This window comes from Cydia fagiglandana, chromosome 18 (genome assembly GCF_963556715.1).
Source record: "Cydia fagiglandana chromosome 18, ilCydFagi1.1, whole genome shotgun sequence".
Classification (NCBI taxonomy): domain Eukaryota; kingdom Metazoa; phylum Arthropoda; class Insecta; order Lepidoptera; family Tortricidae; genus Cydia; species Cydia fagiglandana.
In genome coordinates this window covers 16814993-16838632 of record NC_085949.1, presented here as the reverse complement: position 1 = coordinate 16838632, position 23640 = coordinate 16814993, and the positions used below count along the sequence as shown (strand labels likewise).

Genomic DNA, 23640 nt, shown 5'->3' with positions numbered 1-23640 from the left:
CAGTTTAAGTCTGGTCTTAAGACCTGTAACTAATATATGAATAGTGAGATCACCGCTTAAACTGGTTCGTGGGAATAACACCTAAAGCATTCCAAGTTCAAAACGACAATCTCAATTGTTGCCTCAACCTCAATAACCTCGCGTTCTTCCCTAAAGTGCTTTTTCACATTTCGAATTACATTTAATTCGAATTCAGAACACTGGCTGATTAAAATAATACCGGCTGACGCAACCGTTGTTCGAAATTCAAACGCATTACTGAAAGTGTTCAATGTTTTGGAGACGCGACGATCAATCAAAGCGGGCTTGTTGGAGCCGGGACGCGCTTACGTCACCCGTAGGCGGGTGTCGCTCCATGTGGCAAGTGTAAAAGCGTGTGTGACCGCTTAAATCACTTTATTCTAATTTCGAATCATAACGCCCAGAAAAAACGAACGTGCACTGGGTCCCAATCGGCGTAGACAAATATTTTCCCATAAATTATTTAGGTCAGTGCCACATCGCATTCCTACACGTACGAAGGGATGGGGGTAATTAAAATTCTGTAATGATAGCATTGACACCTCCGTCGCAATCGAACCGGTATACGAGTATTTAAAATGCGAAAAGGCCACTTTTTACGCACTATTTCGCGTCACAATGCGCCTATGAAATTGATCAAACTATAGCATTCCGGAGGGAGTTTTTCTGACCATAACTCATAAATAGAAACGTAATCTACAGGGCGCTAAGCTATCGGCCACAAAATATGTAATGACTACCTTTTGACGTCTTGAGAGCCGGTTCCAAAATTAAATGATACGTTTTAAAAATGGAATCGCTCTGTCCCGCCTTTTTTCCTTCGAGATAACCTTTAGTCCATTTGTGTTGCCATAAAGAAAAAATAAAAACGTGCGTTTTAATTTTTTTAAATGGCATTCCTGTGGTTTTTGCTGGGAATCTCTACGAAGTAATAAGTTGTTTGGGCGGGTTTTTGCGGGCCGTATGGTTTTACGCGTTCGTTTCTTCGTGTGGCTAATGCGCACACGGTAAAGATCTATATGATCCACATATGTCTCCGTCAGTGTTGATGACTGGACTTCTAATTAAACCTTGTATTAATCGTGGTTATTTAAATTTGGTTGCAAAATCCGTTTTTTACGATTGCGGTTTGGAGATTAAGCGTAGGTCGGTCGGTTCTGGGAAGTGAAGAATTAACTTGGATATGAGTAAGCGAATGTTGTGGCTTTCTGAAAACGAAACTTTTGCGGCCGGTTTAATGTTAGATTATTAAAAAAAACATATAGAAGGACGTTTCAAACGCAGGCGAGTGTTCGCGACGCGGGGTGGGTCTGTGACGCCACCCTTAGCTTTCACCTCGCTCGCACCCGCGCCTATAATCTATGGCTATCCCGCTCGACTCTGTCATCTGGCAACGCATTCATACGTCTAGGGGGCCACCAGAAGCGATTCGTAACAGTGAATAATGTATTCGAACTCACAATACCTAATAACACGTAGGTATTTATAAGCGATACGATCACATGTACGCAATGAGAGGATACGCAGATTGGCACAATAAACGCGAACATTAAACCGAAGTAGCGGATTCGTGTGTGTTTTATGTATTTTGTTAAATTGATAGTGGTAAATCAAGCATCGTTAGGACGGTCGTATCGAATTTTACAGCATTCGCGGCAGTAAAACTTAGAAAAACTCTATTATATTACCTTTACTAGTTTTACTACGCCACAAGTCATAAATTCCTCTTCATTCATGATACGATACGTGAATGTCCATTTGTTTCAGAACCATAAATACTAATAAAACGTCCTCGTTACAGGGACAGTTCAAAAATCGGGCACACGACTTCTTAACGACACCTATTAGGGATCTTCTGTCTGGTCGATTTAATTGAAAAATTGTATCCAGGCGCGTTGTTTCAACAGCTCGTACGCTTCCGTGCTTGGACTAACCAGTGTAAGCACGCCCTCTGCCTACGCACGGTTTGTATGAATGATTGTTACATTGGTCTGTTTCGCTTTCACTTGGTAAGGTGTGAGAATGCACTCGCAACGCTGCAAGAGTTGTATCCGACTCCCGTGGCGGATGCGGGCCCAGACGACCATTTATTCCATTTGCCCATCCGCATGGGGACACCGCGCGACGCCCAACGCGCAACCAACGCCTGCCTTAATTACTGGCAACACTTCGCCGTTCTATATTTGAAATATCGTAGGGCCCGTTCTAAAACTAACGAAGGTTACCGGCCAGCTGCAAAAGTCGCATTCGATATTCAATTTGTTAGAGTGTTTTTCTTCGTGAATTTTATAAATAGACGCGTGAGCTATGTTCGACGGTGGATTCTAGAGATTCGCCGGCAGATTTATCGTAGGAAGCCATAACATTCGACTAAAGGCGTCGGATGAAAGTTTTAGTTTCCATTCCATTTTTAAATTGCACTGTTTAAAAACAAACGCGGACCCACCGCACTCTAGTGTTATCTGTGGTCTCGAAATTGATTTTAAGAGACCGTTAACCTTGTAGCCTTAGATTAGGTTTACAAATTGAAAGTGCTCGAGTTATCGCGAATTGCGCGTATTTATGGAATATATCTCATAGAATGTAAACAGTGGGGTCAATAGCTGGCCCTCGACCCACGATAGTGGTATCGTCTGAGGGTCCCCAGTCTCTGATTTCACTTAGGTAAATATAACCTCGTTAAGATAACGATTTCCTTTCGACGCGACGCCCGTCTCCTTTTGCTCTTATTAAAGAATCAAAATAAGTGCTTAAAGGACTTTTATGTGACTAATAAAGTTGGTTATGCTTTTTTATTCCTTACGTTTCAAAGATACTTAATACGCAAACATTAATTAGTCGTTTAAAGGGCGAGTGAAGCTGGTACTAACTTATTCATTATTACTGTCATTTGTTTCACATCTTTCTCCCCAGTTTTCTTTTTAATTTCGAAAGTACCACTTTCAAAATTCCACTATCAGTGTTGCCAGCGTAAAAAATCTTTAATAAAAAGGTCAGATCATAAATAACGTTGACATAAAGCCGCCCACGCGCGCCTTATTGCGCTGTCCGCTTGTCCGTTCGTTACCGGCATTGTGCCCGTGAATGCGAGATTAGCCACACTGCTCGTGATTGACTATTTAAACTTCGAATTCTGAGTGACGCGCTCCAACCGCCACAATTTCTGTCTTCTTTCCCCGTCCAAACCCGTTTTGCAATATAGGAACTAATGAATCACATTATTCTAATATCAACATTAATAAGATAGACTTCGCCGTGTCTTGAATAATATGCTGTCTATTCCAATTTTAGGTATAGAAGTAACCTGTTTGATTTCTCATAACAATTTGTTTTTATTTTATCGCAAAGCTCGCAACGCGGGACGCGTCGGGTGTGCCACCGGCGGGACTCGTTCTTGGCAATAATTTGGTCATCGCCCTGGCCTCATGTTGTGACCGACTAAACCGCTCGAAATAAAACCGAATCAACGCGTAATTCAAACGCGGCGCCGAACCAGCGCTAATCTAACAGATAAGGCACACTAATTACCCGTAACGGCTCTCTATTCATCTTACACCGGCCATAACTCTGAAGTGTCATCGAAAAAGCGCGCTAAACAGCCCAGCGACGCTGCGAGCTGCGTTCCAATTTCAAACCTCGTTATCGCCCCGAAAAAAGAACGCACCAAAAGCCACAGAATAAAAAAGTATTTTTTGAATTTGGAATCGTACGTTCGGTAAACACTGGCTGGCCGGCCAGTGCGTGGTATTTAGAGGCATTGTTGCAGCCCCCGGCTCGATAGTGGCGAGTCATCTCCCGTCAATTAATATTGTTTAATGTACAACTCTAAATCGTGGCGGCGTATTAGAGGACTTAGGGAGGACACAGTTATGTCGATGGGCGATAGCAGACTTTGTGTCGACGAACAACTGCTTAGCGGCATTAGAAACCTTACGTTCTTATTATAACTTTAAAATGTTTGTTCAAAGCACTGTTTAGAACCCGGCTTATAATTAAGTATAACCCAAAGGAAATCATTTGGCAGAGTTACGGTTATGATTGGTCTTACTCACGCTATGTTAGTCGTAACTAAGTAATACAATTGAAAAAATAACCGTTTACAATATTACCTACAGTGTAATTAAAGTAAGAGAAATTCTGTCCCGAATATTTATTTGCAGGTATTTAGCGCTACTAGGAATAATATTTCAAAGTCCAGGTGACAAGAACCACCGACATCACTCTGAATTTAATTCAAGAATTATTTATTACACGAATATCGTTGCCAGCTCAAAATTACGTTTGATTTATGCACGCTCCTAGATTATAGCTGGCAACACCACAACTGCGTCGGCTAGGTGTTTTATTAAAATTCTGGGCTGATTTTAAAAAGGATGTCGGACATTTTGGAACACAATAAACGGTCAAATTAGCAAGCGCGGGAATTAGCACTGAATCCAAAGTGCGCAATTAAGGCGCGTCTACAAAGAGCCAATTCGAAAATGAACAGCGATATTCAAATTGAAAAAGGAACGCGCTGCGAATAAAACAATGAGAGTTCGGTACCTGCCCTCGGGTATGTTCGACTGCGGTCGGAATGCGCGCCGAGTCGACGCATCTAGAGCCCAGTTCGAATCCAAATTCAAATTCGAAAATGGAATGGAACAGCGAAATTTAAATAACAAATTAGTGGGTGCGTTTAAAGCGCGTCGGCTATAGACTGATTTGTATTGATTTCAATGTTGGCATTATGCTAAAATACGGTTTTTTGCCAAGCAAAGTGTCTTCAGAATTACAAGTCTATAATGGATTGTTCATGGCTATTTCTTATTTTACTTTAACGTTTTTTATCTGTAACATTATTTTCATAATTAACTTGTACCGTAATATTATACTACCGTAGGTACGTCTATATTTAACAAAATATATTCTTTATGTTCATACAAAATTATTATAACTAGATAAGTGCGTCTCATATTAAGAAGACTTACAGTATTTTTTTTTTTCAATGTCGCGGTACTGTCTATAATTGTTGGATTTTACGTTGTTTTACTATAAAATAAATACTAGAAACTTTGTTACAATACCCATGTGTCTTTCTATTTGTTTTTGTTAACTTTCCGTTGAATATTCAGTAAAAGCAAAACATTTTCCGAAATTAAATAAAGTTTAGTATAAAGCTCGCGGAAGCTGTAAATTTAAGTCCCTCAAAATACTGTCAAAATTATATTACTGGTATTATAAGCCTTCTTTCACCATAACGGCTTTTGAAAGCCAATTCTCGCCTACTTGTAAATAACAAAATTAGTACCTACTAAAATAGGTATTTTTTAAATTTCTGCACATAATGTCATTAAGTAGGTATTTCAAAGTAATAAAAATATCTCTATCTACCTTTTTTCATCGTTAGAATACACTTTAGAAGCGGAAAAGGCTTTTTTGTGACATGATGATCCGGCTTGGTGACGTTCCATCGCTTTTTTTAACAAAAATTCTTAATGGCCACTCGTAATCGCCATATCGCATTAAAAACATTAATGAGCCAGTCCCACCAGTTTATATCAAAACTAATATATCATTCAGCATACATAAACAGATACATCACTATTATATAATTCTACTACTAATTTATCTGCTCACGGCGGCCGAGGCAATGACCGTTTTAAGTGACATTTATCTGTTACCGAAATGGACTTCCATATTTGAAATTAGAAAACAAATTCGAATCGAGAAAGGCGCGTTTTCTTAAATTCGTAGCTTTTTTAATCGGCGTTGAGTAATGGACGGAACGATTTTTTCGGAAAAAGCATAATTTAATCATTAGAAGAGCTTTTCCTGTTAGATTATGGTAGAAGTACCGTAGAATACGTACGTAACGAGCCGCTATCTAAGTGACTAGTTAGTAATATAACTTCCGTAACATGTCGTAACTTAACACTTTCACGTCATTATTAGCAGTCCTAAAAACTTCGAAACGAGACCTAACGTAGTAACGTTATCTCTGAACGCGACAGTACTAATGGCGAAGCGTTTTCCAACACTTAAAACATAAAATCGACTTGTGTTTATCGTGAAATGTGAACAGAATTGCCTATACAATACCGGTATTATCTTTACTGTTCGAGTAACTGCCAATAATAAGTTTAATGCGCTAAGAACGGTCGCAACGCCCGCGGATCGGCGCCATCTTAGAAAAATAAAAAAATTACTTCAAACGAACCTGTATTTTAGTTTAATCGTATAAAAATGTTTTTGTTTAATGTTTTAAACTGTCGTATGCGCATTTGGCCCGTTTTATGAGGTTTAAAGTAGATTTCGGGAACGGTTGCCAAATATTTATTACCATTGAGAGCCGTTCGCCACCTCTAACACGATATTTAAGCGGACCTTTTACGTCCGAGCTTGCGCGCCAACATGTTGGTTCAATTGTTCAAGATTTATGATATGTTCTGACGTGTTGACGAAATGTGACCTTTGTGTCGAGTTGAAATGTCTTACAAGGCAAATTACAAGTCCATAAGAGGACGAAAATTCGTGCCTGTCTTGAATTTCAGATTTTGAGAAATCGTTGCATTTTTACGAGGTTGTATTACTTGTTTATTCGTCTTGTAGCGTCTATAAGGTCAATAGATATACATGTTTATAGTGCAGATACACCTATAAGGTGCATTAAAATAAATTCGAAAAAGGAATAATTTTGAAAATTCCTAATATCCACTAAACTGAAAGCACTTTTTATCGTAGCAACAGTAAGCGAAATGCCATGATATTGATAAGCCTTGCAGTAGAGTGTTGCTAAAGTATGAAGTGCTTAATCCGTTTTAGGCTAAGTACCTAGATATTAGCCATTTACAAAATTACCCAGCTTTCGAAGTTAACCAATTCACCCTACTAAACATATGTCAGTTAGAGAGTAAAACTCTAACATTTTATATTTTACAGAAGAAACGTAGGTACCTAACTTAGGTATATCTGACTCTATAACATACCCATGTAGGGACGATAATTCGCAATTTATCTACCACACCAAGCATTACTCAAGTATTTTGGTCAAAATATGCGTTTCCAAAACACGTGTTATCAATCCACAATTACTAGGACACAGGGACCATTATCGGCGATTACTGGCAGACAAAATGATAATGATAACGCTATCGATATTTCATAAACTTTACGATACGTTAGTCCATGACAATGCTCGGACAACTCTTGTGTAAACATAATTTCGGACACCGATATTGTTTTTAGGCAATTTAGAGGTACTTTTACAAGCATTTTATTAGTATTTGCTGGCAATATTGCGGCGGCGGCGCGGCGGTTAAAAAAGCGGCCAAGTGCGAGTCGGACTCGCTCATGAAGGGTTCCGTAGCAGCAAGTAACATTATAAAATTGCGGTTTACGATTTATAACGTATTAAAAAAAACTACTTATTAGATCTCGTTCAAACCAATTTCCGGTAGAAGTTTGCATGGTAATGTACATCATATATGTATTTTTTTTTAGTTTTATCTTTTTACCACTTTGGAAGTGTCTCTCGCGCAAACTATTCAGTTTAGAAAAAAATATATTAGAAACCTAAATATCATTTTTGAAGATCTATCCATAGATAACCCACACGTATAGGTTTGATAAAAAAAAAATTGAGTTTCAGTTCTAAGCATGGGGTACCCCCAAAATTTAATGTTTTTTTTCTATTTTTGTGTGAAAATCTTAATGCGGTTCACAGAATACATCTACTTACCAAGTTTCAACAGTATAGGTCTTATAGTTTCGGAAAAAAGTGCCTGTGACATACGGACGGACAGACAGACAGACATGACGAATCCATAAGGGTTCCGTTTTTTGCCATTTGGCTAAGAACACTAAAAAGTCATCACGGCATGCTGTATTAGTTTTGAAAGTAATGCGATTTCAAATATTGGATGCACTTTTATTGCTGTATAATGTGGAACACTACTTTTTATTATATTCATTTTTGTATTTAATTAAATATTTTCAGTGTGAAATTAAAAGTCATATTGAAGATAGATTTATTTATTTGAAATCATATAATCGACTACCTATTTTATTTATTTATTCCGTGAGTTTAGTTAGTTAGTTAGTTATTACGTTGGTAAAATGTATCACTTGATACCGAAAAATTGGTTATTCGTCGAATTAAGTTCCAGAAATGTATTTTTTTGTATTTTTAAGAAACCAAAAGTAACTCAAATGTAGATTAATATAAATACGCAGTTTGTTATATCTTTACATACCTAAATACCTGTGTGGTTTATTTTAACCTATGTATTCAAAATAACTAATTGTAAAAAAATCTCTAATGTAATTTACTAATCCTACCCTCCTTCATAACTGCAGGTAATTTTAATTTTCCCGACTTATCTTTACATTTTATCATCACTCTCCTGATAAGATTTACAAATCCGTAAAATTCTTGGCTAGTATCATAAAAGGATTAAGAAATGTATTATTTATAAATACCTACTGATTCTACCTGGCCTCTATTGTTTTAAAAATTAGTGTTTTGTTAATATTTATAGGTAAATCTTTTTGGTTTTATTCAGAATATGATCCTAAGCTAAATGCAAAATGCAACGGGTAAGTATAAAATAATCCTCTAAAAAAATTAAAAGATGCAAGCATATTTACAATAAAATGTTCATGCTCAATGTATTTTGTTAATCATAAGATTAATCGTTACTTACTATTTAATAACGAAATTATATGTATTAGATAGTTTACCTACCAATATAGTATAAATATAGGATGCTCTTACTATTTTTGTAGAAGTTGACAGTCTTGACTCAAAGCAAGTAAATTTATTAATAGATAAAATAACGCAGACTCTATTTTTATTTTTTTATTTTCAGTTAAAATCAAATACTTGTGTTTTCCTCTTTTTGTGAATTTACAATACATAATAATTATTACTACCTACAACTTCACGTGTATTTAAATAAATTTAGTAGGTAAGTTCACAAGATAGGTACCTATAGGTAGAGCTTTTTGCGACAAGTAGGTATCAGACAAGACACACCCCTATTCAACCGCTGTAGGTTGGTATTTTGACCGACGGCCTACGGCGGCATTGGGTTATGATTACAGGTTTTCATTTTAAATGTTTTTATTAAAATGAGCACAAATACTACATATCTAAAACGCTAGCTTCTTATATGAAATTGTACGTTCTAATCCTCTATCAAGTAGGTACCTGAGTGGTAACGTAGTTCAATGTATTAATTTGTTTTTAAATTTAATTCGCAGGTACCTACTACTACATTTAGGTGTGTATATGCTTTTTGTAGCTGGTTAAGTCCCTGATAGTTAGTCCTCATACACATTTATTATTGCAATATTATTTAAAGAAAACTACATTGATTATTACTGCAACGATATTTTTATTGGGTCGTTTCGGTTCGTATTGGTCTATAAAGTGCCTACCGGTTTATAATGACTAGAAAAGCGAATCGACCATAGAAATTAAATTCCTCAGATATCCACATTTAACACACGGCTAGGTGGAACCTATAAGCACATAAAATAGCGTAATTAGAAATCTAACCTGCCTATAAATATTATAGACATCTATATTTTTGTATATACCTATTTTATTACTTATTATAGGTAGTCACAATTAATGTCCTTATAATAATAATATGATCAATTGTTCAGTTTTATATCACTAAAGTTCACTTTACGATAACTACCCACTTAGTTACCTTTTGGTACAGTTTTTTTATGACTGGTTTTCTAAACGACGTACAGTATTAAAACTTTTTCTAAGTTGTTCATAATAATCTAATTTGTTTTTAAGCAGAAATGTAGGAAAAATATAATTTGATTAGGTAGGTAGATCACCTTAATCACTACCGTTACCGCTTTAACGTACATTTACGAATACCTAGGTGCCTAGACCGAGTCCTAGGATTTAATTGTTTAGTAATGTATAAAAACTACATTTAAATGATAATAATTATTTGATTTCATTTGACTTTTGCCACTTGCTGTCTTTTTATATACAAAATACCAAGGTTTCCAGAGTACCTTTATTTTATACCTAGGGTATATTTAACTAACTTTAAGTAACTGTGATTTAATTTTTACTATTTCTATTTTATACTAAAACATCAACCGCTCGTGTGTGGTCAAGTGAGGTTAGTTTTATGGTGTCATAAAATCTCATGACACTCAATCTACCTATATTATGATAAGCTGATTGTAATTACATGATCCCGTACACTATCTGGCAGATAAAATAATAACAAGTTTATTAATTTCATATTTAATTATTTATTTTATAAAATTTTCAACGCCGACTTGAGTATGAAGTTTTAAAGTGAGCACGCCGACTCTAGTAAACAAGGTTTAAAATAAAATATAAAACTATATAAGTGTGAAAGTACACAATATTATGATTATTGTGTTATCAATGATATGCCTGTTAATGTAGAGTTGATTTATTTGTTTATATATTTAATTTGTTTTAGGTGACTGGCAATAAAAGTACTTAGTATTATTAGGTAGGTATTACATATGTTTTTGTGACATTTGTCTCCTATTATTGTCCTAAAACATTCTAGCAAATTACAGCCTCCATTGTTTGGGATATTGTCAAACCCATCGAACATTTAACTGCCCCAGTAATTTAATAATAAAAGCGACCCAAAACTATACAAAGTAAAGGATTAAAAACAATGCGACAAATCTTTGGGGAGCCCAAAAAAATTCCGTTAGTTCATCTTTGTGGTATCAAAGGACCTTTTTTCTGTCATTGTCAATTGAATTTTATTGTTGGTTTCTCAGATAGGCCCTTTTGTGCCCAACCGTGCGTTTAAAGCTGCTTGTACCTAGCCCCATGGAGCCAAGAGAGCAGCTAACAAAAGCCCCCCGCTGCACACAATTTTATCTCCTTTATTCACGGTCCCAGCTATCACCTCGCGTGCTACGGAACCTGACTTTAACAATTCCGTTTTGAATACCTACTCACTTTTTACGGCTAGGTTTTTAATGAACCCGTCGCATCTGTTTTTACGACGCGCGAGTTGCTTTATAATGTTGATTACGTTATAGTCGGTTAATTACGTATGAAATGCATTTCGTTTTCTTCCCAGGCCTCGTTACGTATTCCTAACGTGCGTCACTTGTTAAAACAGTTCACCGGCGTGGCCATGCTTAATGTGGCTCAACATGTCTCAATACTGATTTAAGTTACTGCTTCAAAACATTCGTTTAACAGGACCGATATCATAATAAGTGTTGTGAGAGTGTTTCATGTAGAGTTTATTATGCATAGTGGGAGTTTATTGTTTGTTATGAACATTATCTAGCTCGCTATCACTTAGGCCGTTTACTCTGCGCTATCAGCTGACAGGTGTTCGTGGTACATACCCTAGGCTGAGCCATGAAAGCTCGGCCCGAGCCCGGGTGCAAGGCTCCGCTGGCCACAACGAATGTTTTTCGTCACGGGCCCCGACACAACACACAAGCACGTGCACACATACACAACAGACACCGTCACAGCGGCCCGCTAGCTCACTAGTGTCATACTGCACTCGCGACGGTTGACTTGAATTGTTCGATCACGGGACGCGTGGCCGAGCGAGGCGCGGGGAAGCGGGAGGCCCGGCGCGCTCGGCAGTCTAGCGGACACTGGCGCGGCCGGCGCGAGCGGGGCCGACGCCGGGGCGTGGCGGCCCGCCCGGCGCGGCGCCTCCAATCGGCGCGCCCGCCGACCCTCCGCGCGCCGCCGACCCTCTCCTCCGCGCCGACCGCGCGCCGCCTCACTCCGCGCCGCTGCGCCGACAGAGACGGTCGCGCACGCTTTTTTCTCGCCTCAATCAGAGTTTCTCTCGGATTTTCTATAGCTAATCAAAATCGCTGTCCTCTCGTACGGAACGTGTGTGATGCCGATGTGCATGATCCGGCTCTATATGCCAGCCTTTATTTTGGTATGAATATTGGAAAACAGAGAATAAACAAGTGTGTACGTAGGGTGGTACGCATGCGTCGACTCTCACATGTAGGTAGAAGTGCTTAATGTGAAAACTTTGTGACCGCGACCCATTCATTCCATGAACGAGTATTTCCGTTATTAAATATGTTGTTTCGGTAGTTTTGGAACAACTGGGTTAGAAATAAGCATTTTAAACCAGATACCATGGATCAAATGGTCATTTTATTCTCAATAACAACACTGTACATTGTACAATATTATATAATTTATTAATATTTGTAACTAAATGATGGGTAAGTGAAGACCCAAGATATTTGTTAGTTTTCTATAGCAATAACCAGGCAAACCTTGATATACCCAAATAAAAATGCTTATCACTAATAGAGACTAATACCTACCTATGATTTTACTTTCGGAGCAAAAATGACAAATAATAAACTACTTAAGCAGCACTTAACGAATGAGCAGGTATTCATAAATTACATCAATAAGAATAATCAAGCAAAAAGTTATTCCTCATATTTACTAAATTAATAAAAGTAGAGCCGTATAGGTATTTCAAACTTTTATTGCAGTTAATATTGATTTTTGTAACTTGCCTTCTTAACCTTGAATTACAAATAGGTATAACTAAATATTTAGGTAGGTATCATCAAATACTCGTAGATAACAAAAAAACAATACGAACTTAGTAAATTGGTTAGCTGTACCTAAAAAATCGGTAATACATACATTCTCCTACACACAGGCATTGAATATTTTATTCAAGTTTTTAGAATAGACTTTAAGAAATGTAGTTGCAAATATAGCTCTTTTCTTTAACAATTTATCTAATGCAATAATTTTCTCATGGAAAGTGCATGCTATTCCATTGCTTTACCTGAATTGCAAGGAATTGGTAATACATATAGTCTGTCCAATTGCACATTTGAATAAGTTTCCCTCAAATTATGACCAAGTAGGTACAGTTTTATTTTTAAAAAGTACTTAAATAGGAGTAATTCTGTAAAATACCTAAACATTAAAAAAAATGTTTCCTGCGTTTTATTGTTTAGATAAATCCACATCAAGTTGATCAAGTCAAGTAAAGCGAGGCCCGAAACCGCCTCCTACCGACCGACATGCTATGGAGATAGACCGTAATATGTATTATACTGCAGCCCGCTAAATAATTGAAATTATTATTAAATATATCTACAAATGTTTGTCTTGTTTGCTAGACGGAGAATGAAGAAATTATTATTATATGAAGAAAATATTCCGGAGTAGTTTGACTTAGGTATTGCAATTGTAAAAGCCTATAAATTAGTAAGTTACTATCTTATTCGAAAACATATTTGGTATTAATGGTAATAGATGAATCTGATTAGGTACATAATTTAAGTACTTACATAGTTAATGGATAAACAATGAACAGCTTAGAAAGACGAAAAATACCTAAATGTAAAGTAGGGAGAAAATACAAGTAGGTATTTAATCTAAAAAAATATACAGCTACTGGATAATTGTAGAAAATCCTTGGTTAAATCGACATTGTAGGAGTCTGTTAGAGTTAAAAATATCATATTACACAATTTATCTTGTACGAGTTTTAGACCCTATCTGCTATTATTCACATCGCGTAATAAATAAAATTAAATTATTGTGAATTTCGGGACCGACAGTCTTTTTTAGTTTAGACAGTTTAATATGTCATACATATAAAGCAATAGAGATGTTTTGTACATTCCATTGCCGAAAAGTATCAAAATGTATCTGTAATATATCACGCCGATTTAAGTACGCGCGCCGGTCACGCCGCCGCCGATCAAAAATCAACGGACGCCGCCTCCGATATATTTGCAATCGACGCACACCCTTAGTGGTTACCCACACTACAGTATTTATGTAAGATATCTAATGACTACAAAACGATTTTCTTTTCATAATTATGTCTTTGTGGATACTACCTACAGAATACCTACAAGTAGGTATTAAATATTTTTAGCACTAAGTACTTAGCGCGGAAAAATATAACACCTAAGCACAGTTTGACCAAGATAAGTCTGCAACAATTTTGATAGCTCACGCAGTGCAAGTGTTATTTTATTTAAACGTAAAACTTCAATAAAATGATGACGTAAATATAAATAACACTTGTACTGCGTTTGCTATTCAAATCGTTGCAGACTTATTTATCTAACTCTAGTAGGTAGTCCTAGAAATAACATGGCGTCAGATGTCTTAACCGTCAAATTTTTGCATAAAAGTAACTTTATTTGTTACTACTTATACAAAAATTGGGTTCTGCGACAACTACATGTTACACCAGTCAACAGGTCGGTGTGTAATAAAAAAATGGTTTCAGAGTATATTGATAAAAAAATAAATATTTTTTATAGCTATTTAAGTTCAGTTCTGTAGTTAAGTATTGTACTGTAGGTTTGCTCAGTTTGATAGAGTCAACTCAGTCAACTACGGGAGCCCGTCCTCGACATGCGATGGAGTTGCACCCACTGCACTGGCTACAGCGACCCGCTATAAGACTTTTTTTTTATTTCCTAGGCTATGCAGACTCACGGCCCAATTCGAACTTTAAAGTACGTCAGCTAATAGATCTAGAAACGATATGGATTAGATGTGTCAGTGTCAAATGTGACGTTTCTTCAAACAAAAACGTCACTATTGACACTGACACATCTAATCCATATCGCTTCTAGATCTATTAATTGACGTATCTTAAAATTCGAATCGGCCAGTCATTTATGTAAGGTAAGAAAGATTGGCTGAAAACCTAACGAAAAACAAGTAAGTAACATAAGAAAAAATATAATATACTTAGCGACCCGCCACGGCGTCGCACGGGTTAACAAATTATACACATAAACCTTCCTTAATAATCAATCTATTGATAGGTGAAGACCGCATGAAAATCCGTCCAGTAGTTTTTGAGTTTATCGCAAACAAACACACAAACAGACAGACGCGGCGGGGGACTTTGTTTTATAAGGTACCTATACTGATTATGCGCTTTAAAGACTCAGTGGGCCTAGCCTAGTTTCGTTTGCAGAAAACGAAACGAAACGCTGAGCCCCCCCCCCCCCCCTCATCTAGCGTCTTTCCAGCGTCGGCGTCTACAACTCTATGGCCGCTGCTCGACGCAACGTCGACGCAACTGCGCAGCGACGTCATTTTCCATAGCGCTGACCAGACCCCGACGCTCGAAAGACGCTAGATGTGGGGGGGGCCTAAGATAAAAGGAATTAGGTACAAATACAAAAATACTAATTCCAATAATTATGTTGTCTTATCACGATACTGAAATATGTAACTCCAAATATCAAAGTACACTCGCCATCAGATCATCAGACATCAGATCATCAGATTCAATTACAGCAAATACTACCTATATTATAAAATTCGAGCTTCATTTAGAAAGCACATACTTTACTCGCAAATCTCGCAATACAGTCAAAAATAAGCATTCAATATTTAAATAAAAGCTTATTTTATTATTAAAATTGACAGTTCTCTACGAAGCGGAATTCGATCCAATTTTAACTTTACAAATGGAACTTCCAGAGAATTACCGGAGTTGAATGATCTCGCTATTCCATTTTTAAATAATTTCCTTTTAAAATTATATTTTCGTTGCGTTAACATTCAGACAAGACGGATGAATACTTACTTAAAATAGTTTCGTGTACTATAATTAAATTTTGCTTAATCTAAATTAATAAAGGAATAAATAATCATTGGACACCATCGTCATCAGGACACGATTGGAGCGACGAAGGTGCTGGATTAAACTAGCACTAACCCCTTGACAATAGAGGCGTCCAGATATTTGTAAGCACCTTGGCCGCTTCGATATAATGGCGACTAGCTACGTTCATTACGCATGCAGGCCGTGTCGCAAGCCCCGCCTACTACGATTGCAGGAATTCGTGGATAAACTACTTTGGCTAGTTTTTGCTGCTGTTTTGCTGGAACCATTAAACCTAGGACTCCTAGGAGTGCCTCGGAGTGGCATACACAGACCATCTCAACTACTACACGGAGCACTAATTTAATGGCTTCCCTACACGATGGGCCATCATACTGGCCCACAAAGCTGGGCCAGCGTGTAAAGAGGGTAATGGCACAGAATAAATAATAGTACCTACTAGGTATAGAAGACACTCTAACAAAACGCGTCTGTTACGATCAGCACAGATATGGCCGGTAGGTTGCAACAGCGCCACGCGCGGCTTATGGTTTTCCCCAAAATTGGGGTGGAACGGATGTACTTTTAGCTACCTGTAGCAAAGCGACGAAATCGCGGAGTGAGCCACGCCTGGTAGTGGTGACACATGGCGCGGCGGGATGGCGAAGGGATGGCCACGGTGTCGGTTTTTCGTGCGCACATAAAGGTAGTGGGCCAGCGATGGTGCGCACGCACCTACACGTGGCTCATTCCATAGTGCTTGCTCTCAAACATCGCATGGTCATCTTGCTGGTCCAGCGCAGGCCATTGTGTCGAGGAGTCATAAGACGACCGAAGTCACCACACATAAGCGCTCCCGTAGAAATTTAATAATATACCGGATCAGACAACGCGTCAAATATATTGATATTGATATTGATATTTATTGAAATCAAATTTTACAGCATTACAGCTAACACCAATGCACTGTAAAATCAAGTAGTAAAATTAAGTACCTAAGTAATAATAAAGCGATTAATAAGCTACCTATTACATATATGTTCTTTCGCTAATAGCTTACGCTACGTCTTACGTAGGCGAACAACGCGCGAACGCGGCGCGGCGCGGCGCGGCGAAAGCGGCCGCCGCCGCGCCGCGCCGCGCCGCGCCGCCTGACATTCGCGTGCAAATCGCGCCGCACCGCGTTCGCAACGAGATCGCTTACGTAGGACACTTCTATGGGCATCAAAGGATTGATTTCGCCGCGCCGCGCCGCGCCGCGTTCGCGCGTTGTTCGCCTACGTAAGACGTAGCGTTAACAAAAAGAGATTAAGGTCTCGAAGTCGAACGAATATTCATAACAAAGAGTTTAGGAAAGTACTAAGTACATAGGTACTTTTGAACGTAAACTGTAGAGATACATACTTATATCTTTATTTGTATATTAGGTATGCTACTGTTGGTGATGAATATTTCAGGGTTTCTTATAAAACGTAAAGCGTATATTTCATATTTTTTTCATATTTATACTCGTACCTATTTCTTTTAGAGTTAAACCTAAACAGGCCCAAAATCACTAAAGTTGTAATTTTTTTATGGCAAAATATCAATAAAATTAGTGGTAGTCGAAATTGAAACTAAATAGCGCGGCGATAAAAAACCTAAATTGCATTAGGTACACCAACGTTCACCCGTGACCATTTCTAAATCTTATTACAAAGATATAGACTCCAGCCATGGTTCGTTACAGAGTATTGCTGTTACATTGTAAGTTAGGTATCGCATACCTCTATCTCCTTAGGGAAAGGTCAGTAGCATTCATTAAACGAATAACGCACTAGAACAAACTTTTTTTATTCATATATAGGTATCGTTAACTATTTGATATAAATTTAAATTTACTGTAGGTGCCTACATAATACTACATTCATTTTATATTTAAGGTATTAATTTGTATAAAACTAAAAGTTTAATTTTTCCTTCCGCTTTCTTACTCAGAACCTCGCTTCTCAAGATATTCAGAACCTCGCTTGCAATGTTGTCTAGCTGTTTGAGATACTACTAGCGCCATCTCGTGCCGAGTAGCGGAACTAGAGTATAGCTTCATGGACGTTTTGAATGAAAATGAACGGTGGACTCATATGTATATACACTGCCTAAGCTTATGTATATATATATATATGGTTATTTTTATTGTTTTTGTAATGATATTGTCATATCATTTTGTAAATTTAAATATTAGAACTTCTAATATTTAGAAGCTTATAAGTAAATTCGGAATGTGTTTTTATGTATCGGTAGGTACCTATTTCCCTAATTTCGTTGCAACATGTCGTTATGAAAAATTAACTTTGATTGTATGGAAGCGGCTTTTTCGGCGAGTTCGTGGCACTTTTCTTAATAGGTACTGTATGTAATATTTTATTTTGTGCAGAGTAGAGCAAACGGAACAAGACCGCGTAAAAGGCCACCTATGCGATGGACTGATCAAATTAAATCTCCCATGGAAAGACCGCTGAACGCATTTGCCAGAATGACATCCAACCGCGGAAAATGGCGTGAAATCGTACGGCAAGCAACATCTGTGCCTGATGTCATGCAGCAGTTCTGTTCACCACGACACTCTGCAAAGAGACTAAGAAGATTGAATATTTTAGTGAAGCATGATATCGTCAGATTCAAATACGTACCTAAATTAATTAATTATATTAATTTATTAAATTAATTATATTAATTTATTCTTACATTAATAAATTAAGTTGACACATGTGACAAAAGTGCGCCCGCTGAAAAATCAAACCTATCCCTGTTATTTTTCAAATTACACTTGATCACATAATCCCCTTTCAACAAAACAGATTTCAAACAACCGATATTTAGAATAGTTGATACCTGATAGAAGAAAGTCGTATGTCATTTGAAATAGTTTTTATCATAGTCTTTCTTTTGCTAGGGGTAAACTAACCTATTTCATGGGGATTAACGGTGTCATTTGGATTAGGAATTGAAACAAGGAAGCTTAGATTTTTCTCAGAAGTTGTTGATATGATGTAATGCGAGTATTTTTTTATATTTCTGGTGATTTGATGTGGTCTGATGGTATATGTTAGTTGCAAGTCAGTTTTATGTCAGGTACACGCTGAAAATAAGAGCCATGGCTTGCCGTGGTAATATGCTGAGTGGGGATCCTGTCTAGCATCTAGTAAGTAAGTAAAGTCAGTAAAATACACTTATTGCACCACAAAAGAAAAATTCAATAACACATTTACAATGTAAATAAAGGTAACAACAGGTTGTCTAGTTTGTGTTGTATGTTTTTATTTTATAGTATTGCAGTCAAAATTATGATGTTAAATAAATGTATTTTCTTGCTTATTCTTTCTTTCTATGTGATTTCAGTATTTGTTTTAAAAATTAAAGACATATCTCAGATACTAAAATCACAATGAGATTGAGACTGAAATTTTTGAGCTATTTTTCGTCATTTCACCAAAAAATTTAAATCGCGAAAAAGTTATAGGCCATTAAACTATTTTCTGGAAACTAATAGACGGCGGCTACTGAGTTTTACATTAATGCAGTAATAATATACTATAAAATAGTTCTTAATTATGTATGTTATATGTAGTACTTTTTATTATAAACATCACAATCGCGACGATATATTAAATATTGACTTTGTTTCATGCTAGATAAAGAACTTAAACTTCTTTAAATAGTACTATTACTACTGCTACTAGTAACCAAGAAAGACTATAAAGAGTCTGTGCGGAAAGAGAAGAGTCGTGGAATGTATTGGGCCATATATTCCACGACTCTTTTTTTTCCCACAGACTCTACCTCGCTAGTCCAATGATAGTCCCTAGTATGACAGTACATTTTGTAAAAACATATTTCTTAAGTTATTTTCTAAATTAAGCCTGTCCAAAAGCTACTTGTAGGAACTGTCATATTAGTACTGTACTGTTATTTTAATTCGTTTGTGGTGAGCGTTCAGACTAGCGACTGCACATCTAGCGACCTTCACCAAGGAAGAGTTTTGGCCGAAGGTTGTTTGTTAAGTTTCGGCGGTTCCTCGGCCGGCTCCCATCAGACACTGCGGGGTTGCGTAATGCATCGCAACCATAATGTTTAGTTATAAAATATATTTTTATAATATGTACTTATGCTAGTTTTAAGGTATTTATGTATGGGCCATTAGTTGCCTGAAATAAAGAAAAATAAACATTTCATTTCATTAAGGACCATCAATCCACGCGCCAGGTTAGGCTTAAAAGTACGCTTAGTGTTCGATTCAGTTTAGTGCAGTAAATAATTACTTAGCTACCTAGCTTCTATTAATTCTTGCATTTCGTTCTTAGTAATATTTACTAACCTCAGTTTTACAACCTCGTAACTACAATAATGGGCAAGTTTGTTTTTCACACATTACGGTTTAGTGGCCATTTTGTGCGCTAGCATTATTAACCATTAAACATGAAGTAGAATTAAACGGCTCAGTTTATATTATAATAATGATTTTGCAAGATTTTACTGTTATTTACTTACTTGCAGTTTTAGTTTATTCATGTGTAATGATCGATTGAATTCTAAATAGGTATACCTACAGGGTGATTCAGGAGACGTGAGCAGGAACAACACTGCGCCTTTCGTAAATTATAAGCAACTGTTTCCTATCAGTATTAGTGAGGTTAACGTAAATTTTCTAGTCGAGTTGAAAAAAAGAGTTATTAATTTATTTACGACATGAATGGTCACCCTTAGAATGATTAGATTAGATTAGATTAGAATACTAAACTACCGATATTCTGTGTCAAATTGAATGTCATCACTGTCATCACGGTCTGGTTACTTTTGAAAACTCGTATCTCACTCAGGTTTGACATTTTATTTTCTTTGTAAAAGAGGTTTTATGTTTATTAATTAGGTCTTGTATGGTGACCATAATTGTAGAGAATTAAATTTGCCCTCACCAAAAAGTTGAAAAATAGGAAAAACTGTGGTTGTTTCACCTAAAAACGACGGTGATCGATCAATTATCAGTTACTGAGTGTGCAGGACGAGTCCTGCTCACGTCTCATGAATCACCCTGTATACCTACACAATATGAAAATAAAGTTTGACGGAATAGTCAAAGACAATAATATTAAGATAAATTGTAAACATCGAGAATCAATCGCTTAGTTAGAGTATAGAGAAAGTACCTTTATAAGAAGACCAAGGCTGCCTTTCAACTGTGGTAAAGAAGAGATGTATCAACATAATAGCATTGGTTGGTAATTCATACTCGTATCTCTCCGCTGGATTACAACTACAGTGGATTTCGGATATAACGACGATGAAGGGACCACCGAAATTTCGTCGTTATATCCGGAAGTCGTTATAGGCAAAGGTAAAAAGATAAAGACATATTGTATAGATTTAAATCCGAAACGTTAGTACCATCGTTCACACTGTTAACTGTGCATCCGTGGACCTTATGCCTTTTGTAATAAGGTCCACCGATGTACAGTTAGGAGTGGTGCTGTCTGTACGTTTCGAACGAGTGAATCTAAATAGTTAATATCTACCGATAAACAAAAGGTCACCACATTTGCTAACCATCTGTCGATGTAAACAAAAGATAAGAAAGTAAAGCTCTATTGTCCTTTGACGACCGACTCCGGTCGCAATATCTGCATGGGATTTCTAAGAACTTGTTACAAATGGTTCATTAAAAACCGTCGCTAAACCCGAATTCGGCGCTACACCCGAAGTTGCTATATCCACATGAATCTTGTACTAAAATATGCTTTAAATTCATGGGACTTGGATTTTACGTCGCTATAGCCGAATGGTCGCTACAACCAAGGTCGTAATAAATGAAATCCACTGTAATTTTATTGGTTGATTCCTGTCATCTCGGCCTCCGAGGAAAGACAGCCTAAGAAGATATTAGTTGCTAGCGCAAGTAAAAAATACAATAACGTATTTGATCCCTTTTGAAGTCCGTTTCCTTTACTTCTTAGGTTTTTCGTTTAAATTATCAATACCTTAGCATGCCTCAGCTCAAACTCGCAAAATACAATCCGAAATCACGCAAATACAAAATAATTTTTACCCGTATCGTAAAATACGTATAATGCAACGTTTAGCCAGATTTCGAATGAATGATAACCCAAAGTTCGGCTCACAACTTCCTGGAAATCGTTAATAACAGGAATATGGAATTAACGTCGTATTAGGTGTTTGTAGCGTTTAATTTGAGGCCTTAAAGTAAGCGTATAGCGGGGACTGTTATTATTACAGTGTTATTACAATCACATAACTACAGAGTCGAACTGTTGGTATGTGTTGAGTCTATCAGTAGGTATAATAAATATAATTATGCTAGTGATATAATACATCGAGGGTTGGGCGATCAAACCCGATATATTTTGTCACTTAAATAAAAACTCTACGCACGTTACATAGTATAATAGTTCTAATTTTAAAAACCTATTTGCACGAGTTATCGGGTTTTACCGCCCATCCCTCGATATAGTTGGGCCGGTGCTGTTACCACTCTAGACCGAAATTCTAATACCTCTGTCGTTGGTAGGTTCCAACCACAGAGGTAGGTAGAATTATAATATATAACAAAAGATAATATTTCGTACATAAGTTTTGAAAAACTCATTGGTACGACTGGTACGAGCCAGGATTTAAACCAGCGACATCCGGATTGAAAGTCGGACGTCATATCCACTCGGCCATCAGGCTCTATTACTGAAAAAAGAATTTGAGATAGTACGAACATGGTGCGCGAAGAGCGTTGACCATGAGTCATGACATGACTCGAGATGTGCCGAATATGTCCTCACATACAATCCAAATAAAATAAATATTTTCAGTAGTTTATTTGCAAAGGAGATGGAATTTTATATTTTGTGGTGCAATCGTCATTCTCATCTTTTTTTTTTTATTAATACACAGTACGGAGCTTAAATCTATACAGATCCCTGCAAAACTGTATTTACAGTTTGCCTGCAGGTAAGAGTCTCTACATACATGTATATTATTATACTTAATTATTATTTAATATGTTCTGTGCATATTATATTTCTGTATATCAAATTAATACTGGTCTACTATTGTATGTCAGCTTCGAATTAGTACCTTTCGATCAAAGCCCTACTATCTTAAAGAACATATGTATTATTCCCATAAACGAAATGATAAATATATATCCATTTGCACACTCTAATACTATAGTAGCAAGGTGCAAAAACGTATGTTTTTATTTGTATTCGCGTTTGGATATATAACGTTTTTCGTTACAAGGGTGAAGGCCCGCCCAGTTTTATAGCTTCTGGCTTTAGCATATTTGCATACCGACAGCTAAAAATAGTATTATATGCCGACTGGTTGTAATAATAGTCTTACATACTAGTAGCAATGGGTTGGCTAGATGTTTGAGGCTGATCGCTAAATTGTAGGGCTTAACTTTAGCCATGTTAAATCCTTCTAATTCCTAAAAGTTAGGTTCGTAAAAGAGGAAATATGTAGGTAGCTAACCAAATCTAAAGTTTTTATATATAAAATACGTATAAGTCGGTCTATAATAGACTTCGTAAAGTGAGGTTATTAAATAATTAATAGTAGTGTGACTGCTACATAATGAAAGGATTAAAATACCATTTTTTCGTTTCTTAAAAGGATCACACGAGTGTTTTAATGCCTAATTATGTACAGGCATTATAGATAGTTTTTATAGTAGTGTACCCTATGATGGGCGTGGAACCAGTAATGGGACAAAAAACCACAAATCCTGTAAAATAAGTGTCTAAAAGTAGTTTATAAACACTGCCTGTATATTATCATAAATAAGAGTCCTAGAGCTGTTTCAGTTTGAATTTTTATTAAATTTGGTTGTTATTTAAGAAATTGGCGTCAACCCAAAAGTTGTCGTGTCACTGAAAAAAAATACCACTACGAATTCTTAACAACTTCGCTAAGAGAGGTGAGTTAATTTATTAAATTTTAATTAATTAATACTTGATGA

General features: G+C 36.8%; 1 protein-coding gene across 2 annotated transcripts in view; it reads right to left on the bottom strand.

The window, feature by feature from the left end:
- The window catches only part of LOC134673403 (homeobox protein homothorax), a 343072-nt gene extending 331409 nt beyond the window's left edge, over positions 1–11663 (bottom strand). The window contains exon 1 of one of the 2 annotated variants that reach the window (XM_063531382.1): positions 11389–11663. In XM_063531382.1, coding sequence (XP_063387452.1) covers positions 11389–11403 — 15 coding nt within the window. In that variant the 5' untranslated portion in view covers positions 11404–11663. The remainder of the gene's footprint in view (positions 1–11388) is intronic. The other variant, XM_063531383.1, reaches the window with a different exon arrangement.
- Between the last annotated feature and the right edge of the window lie 11977 nt (positions 11664–23640).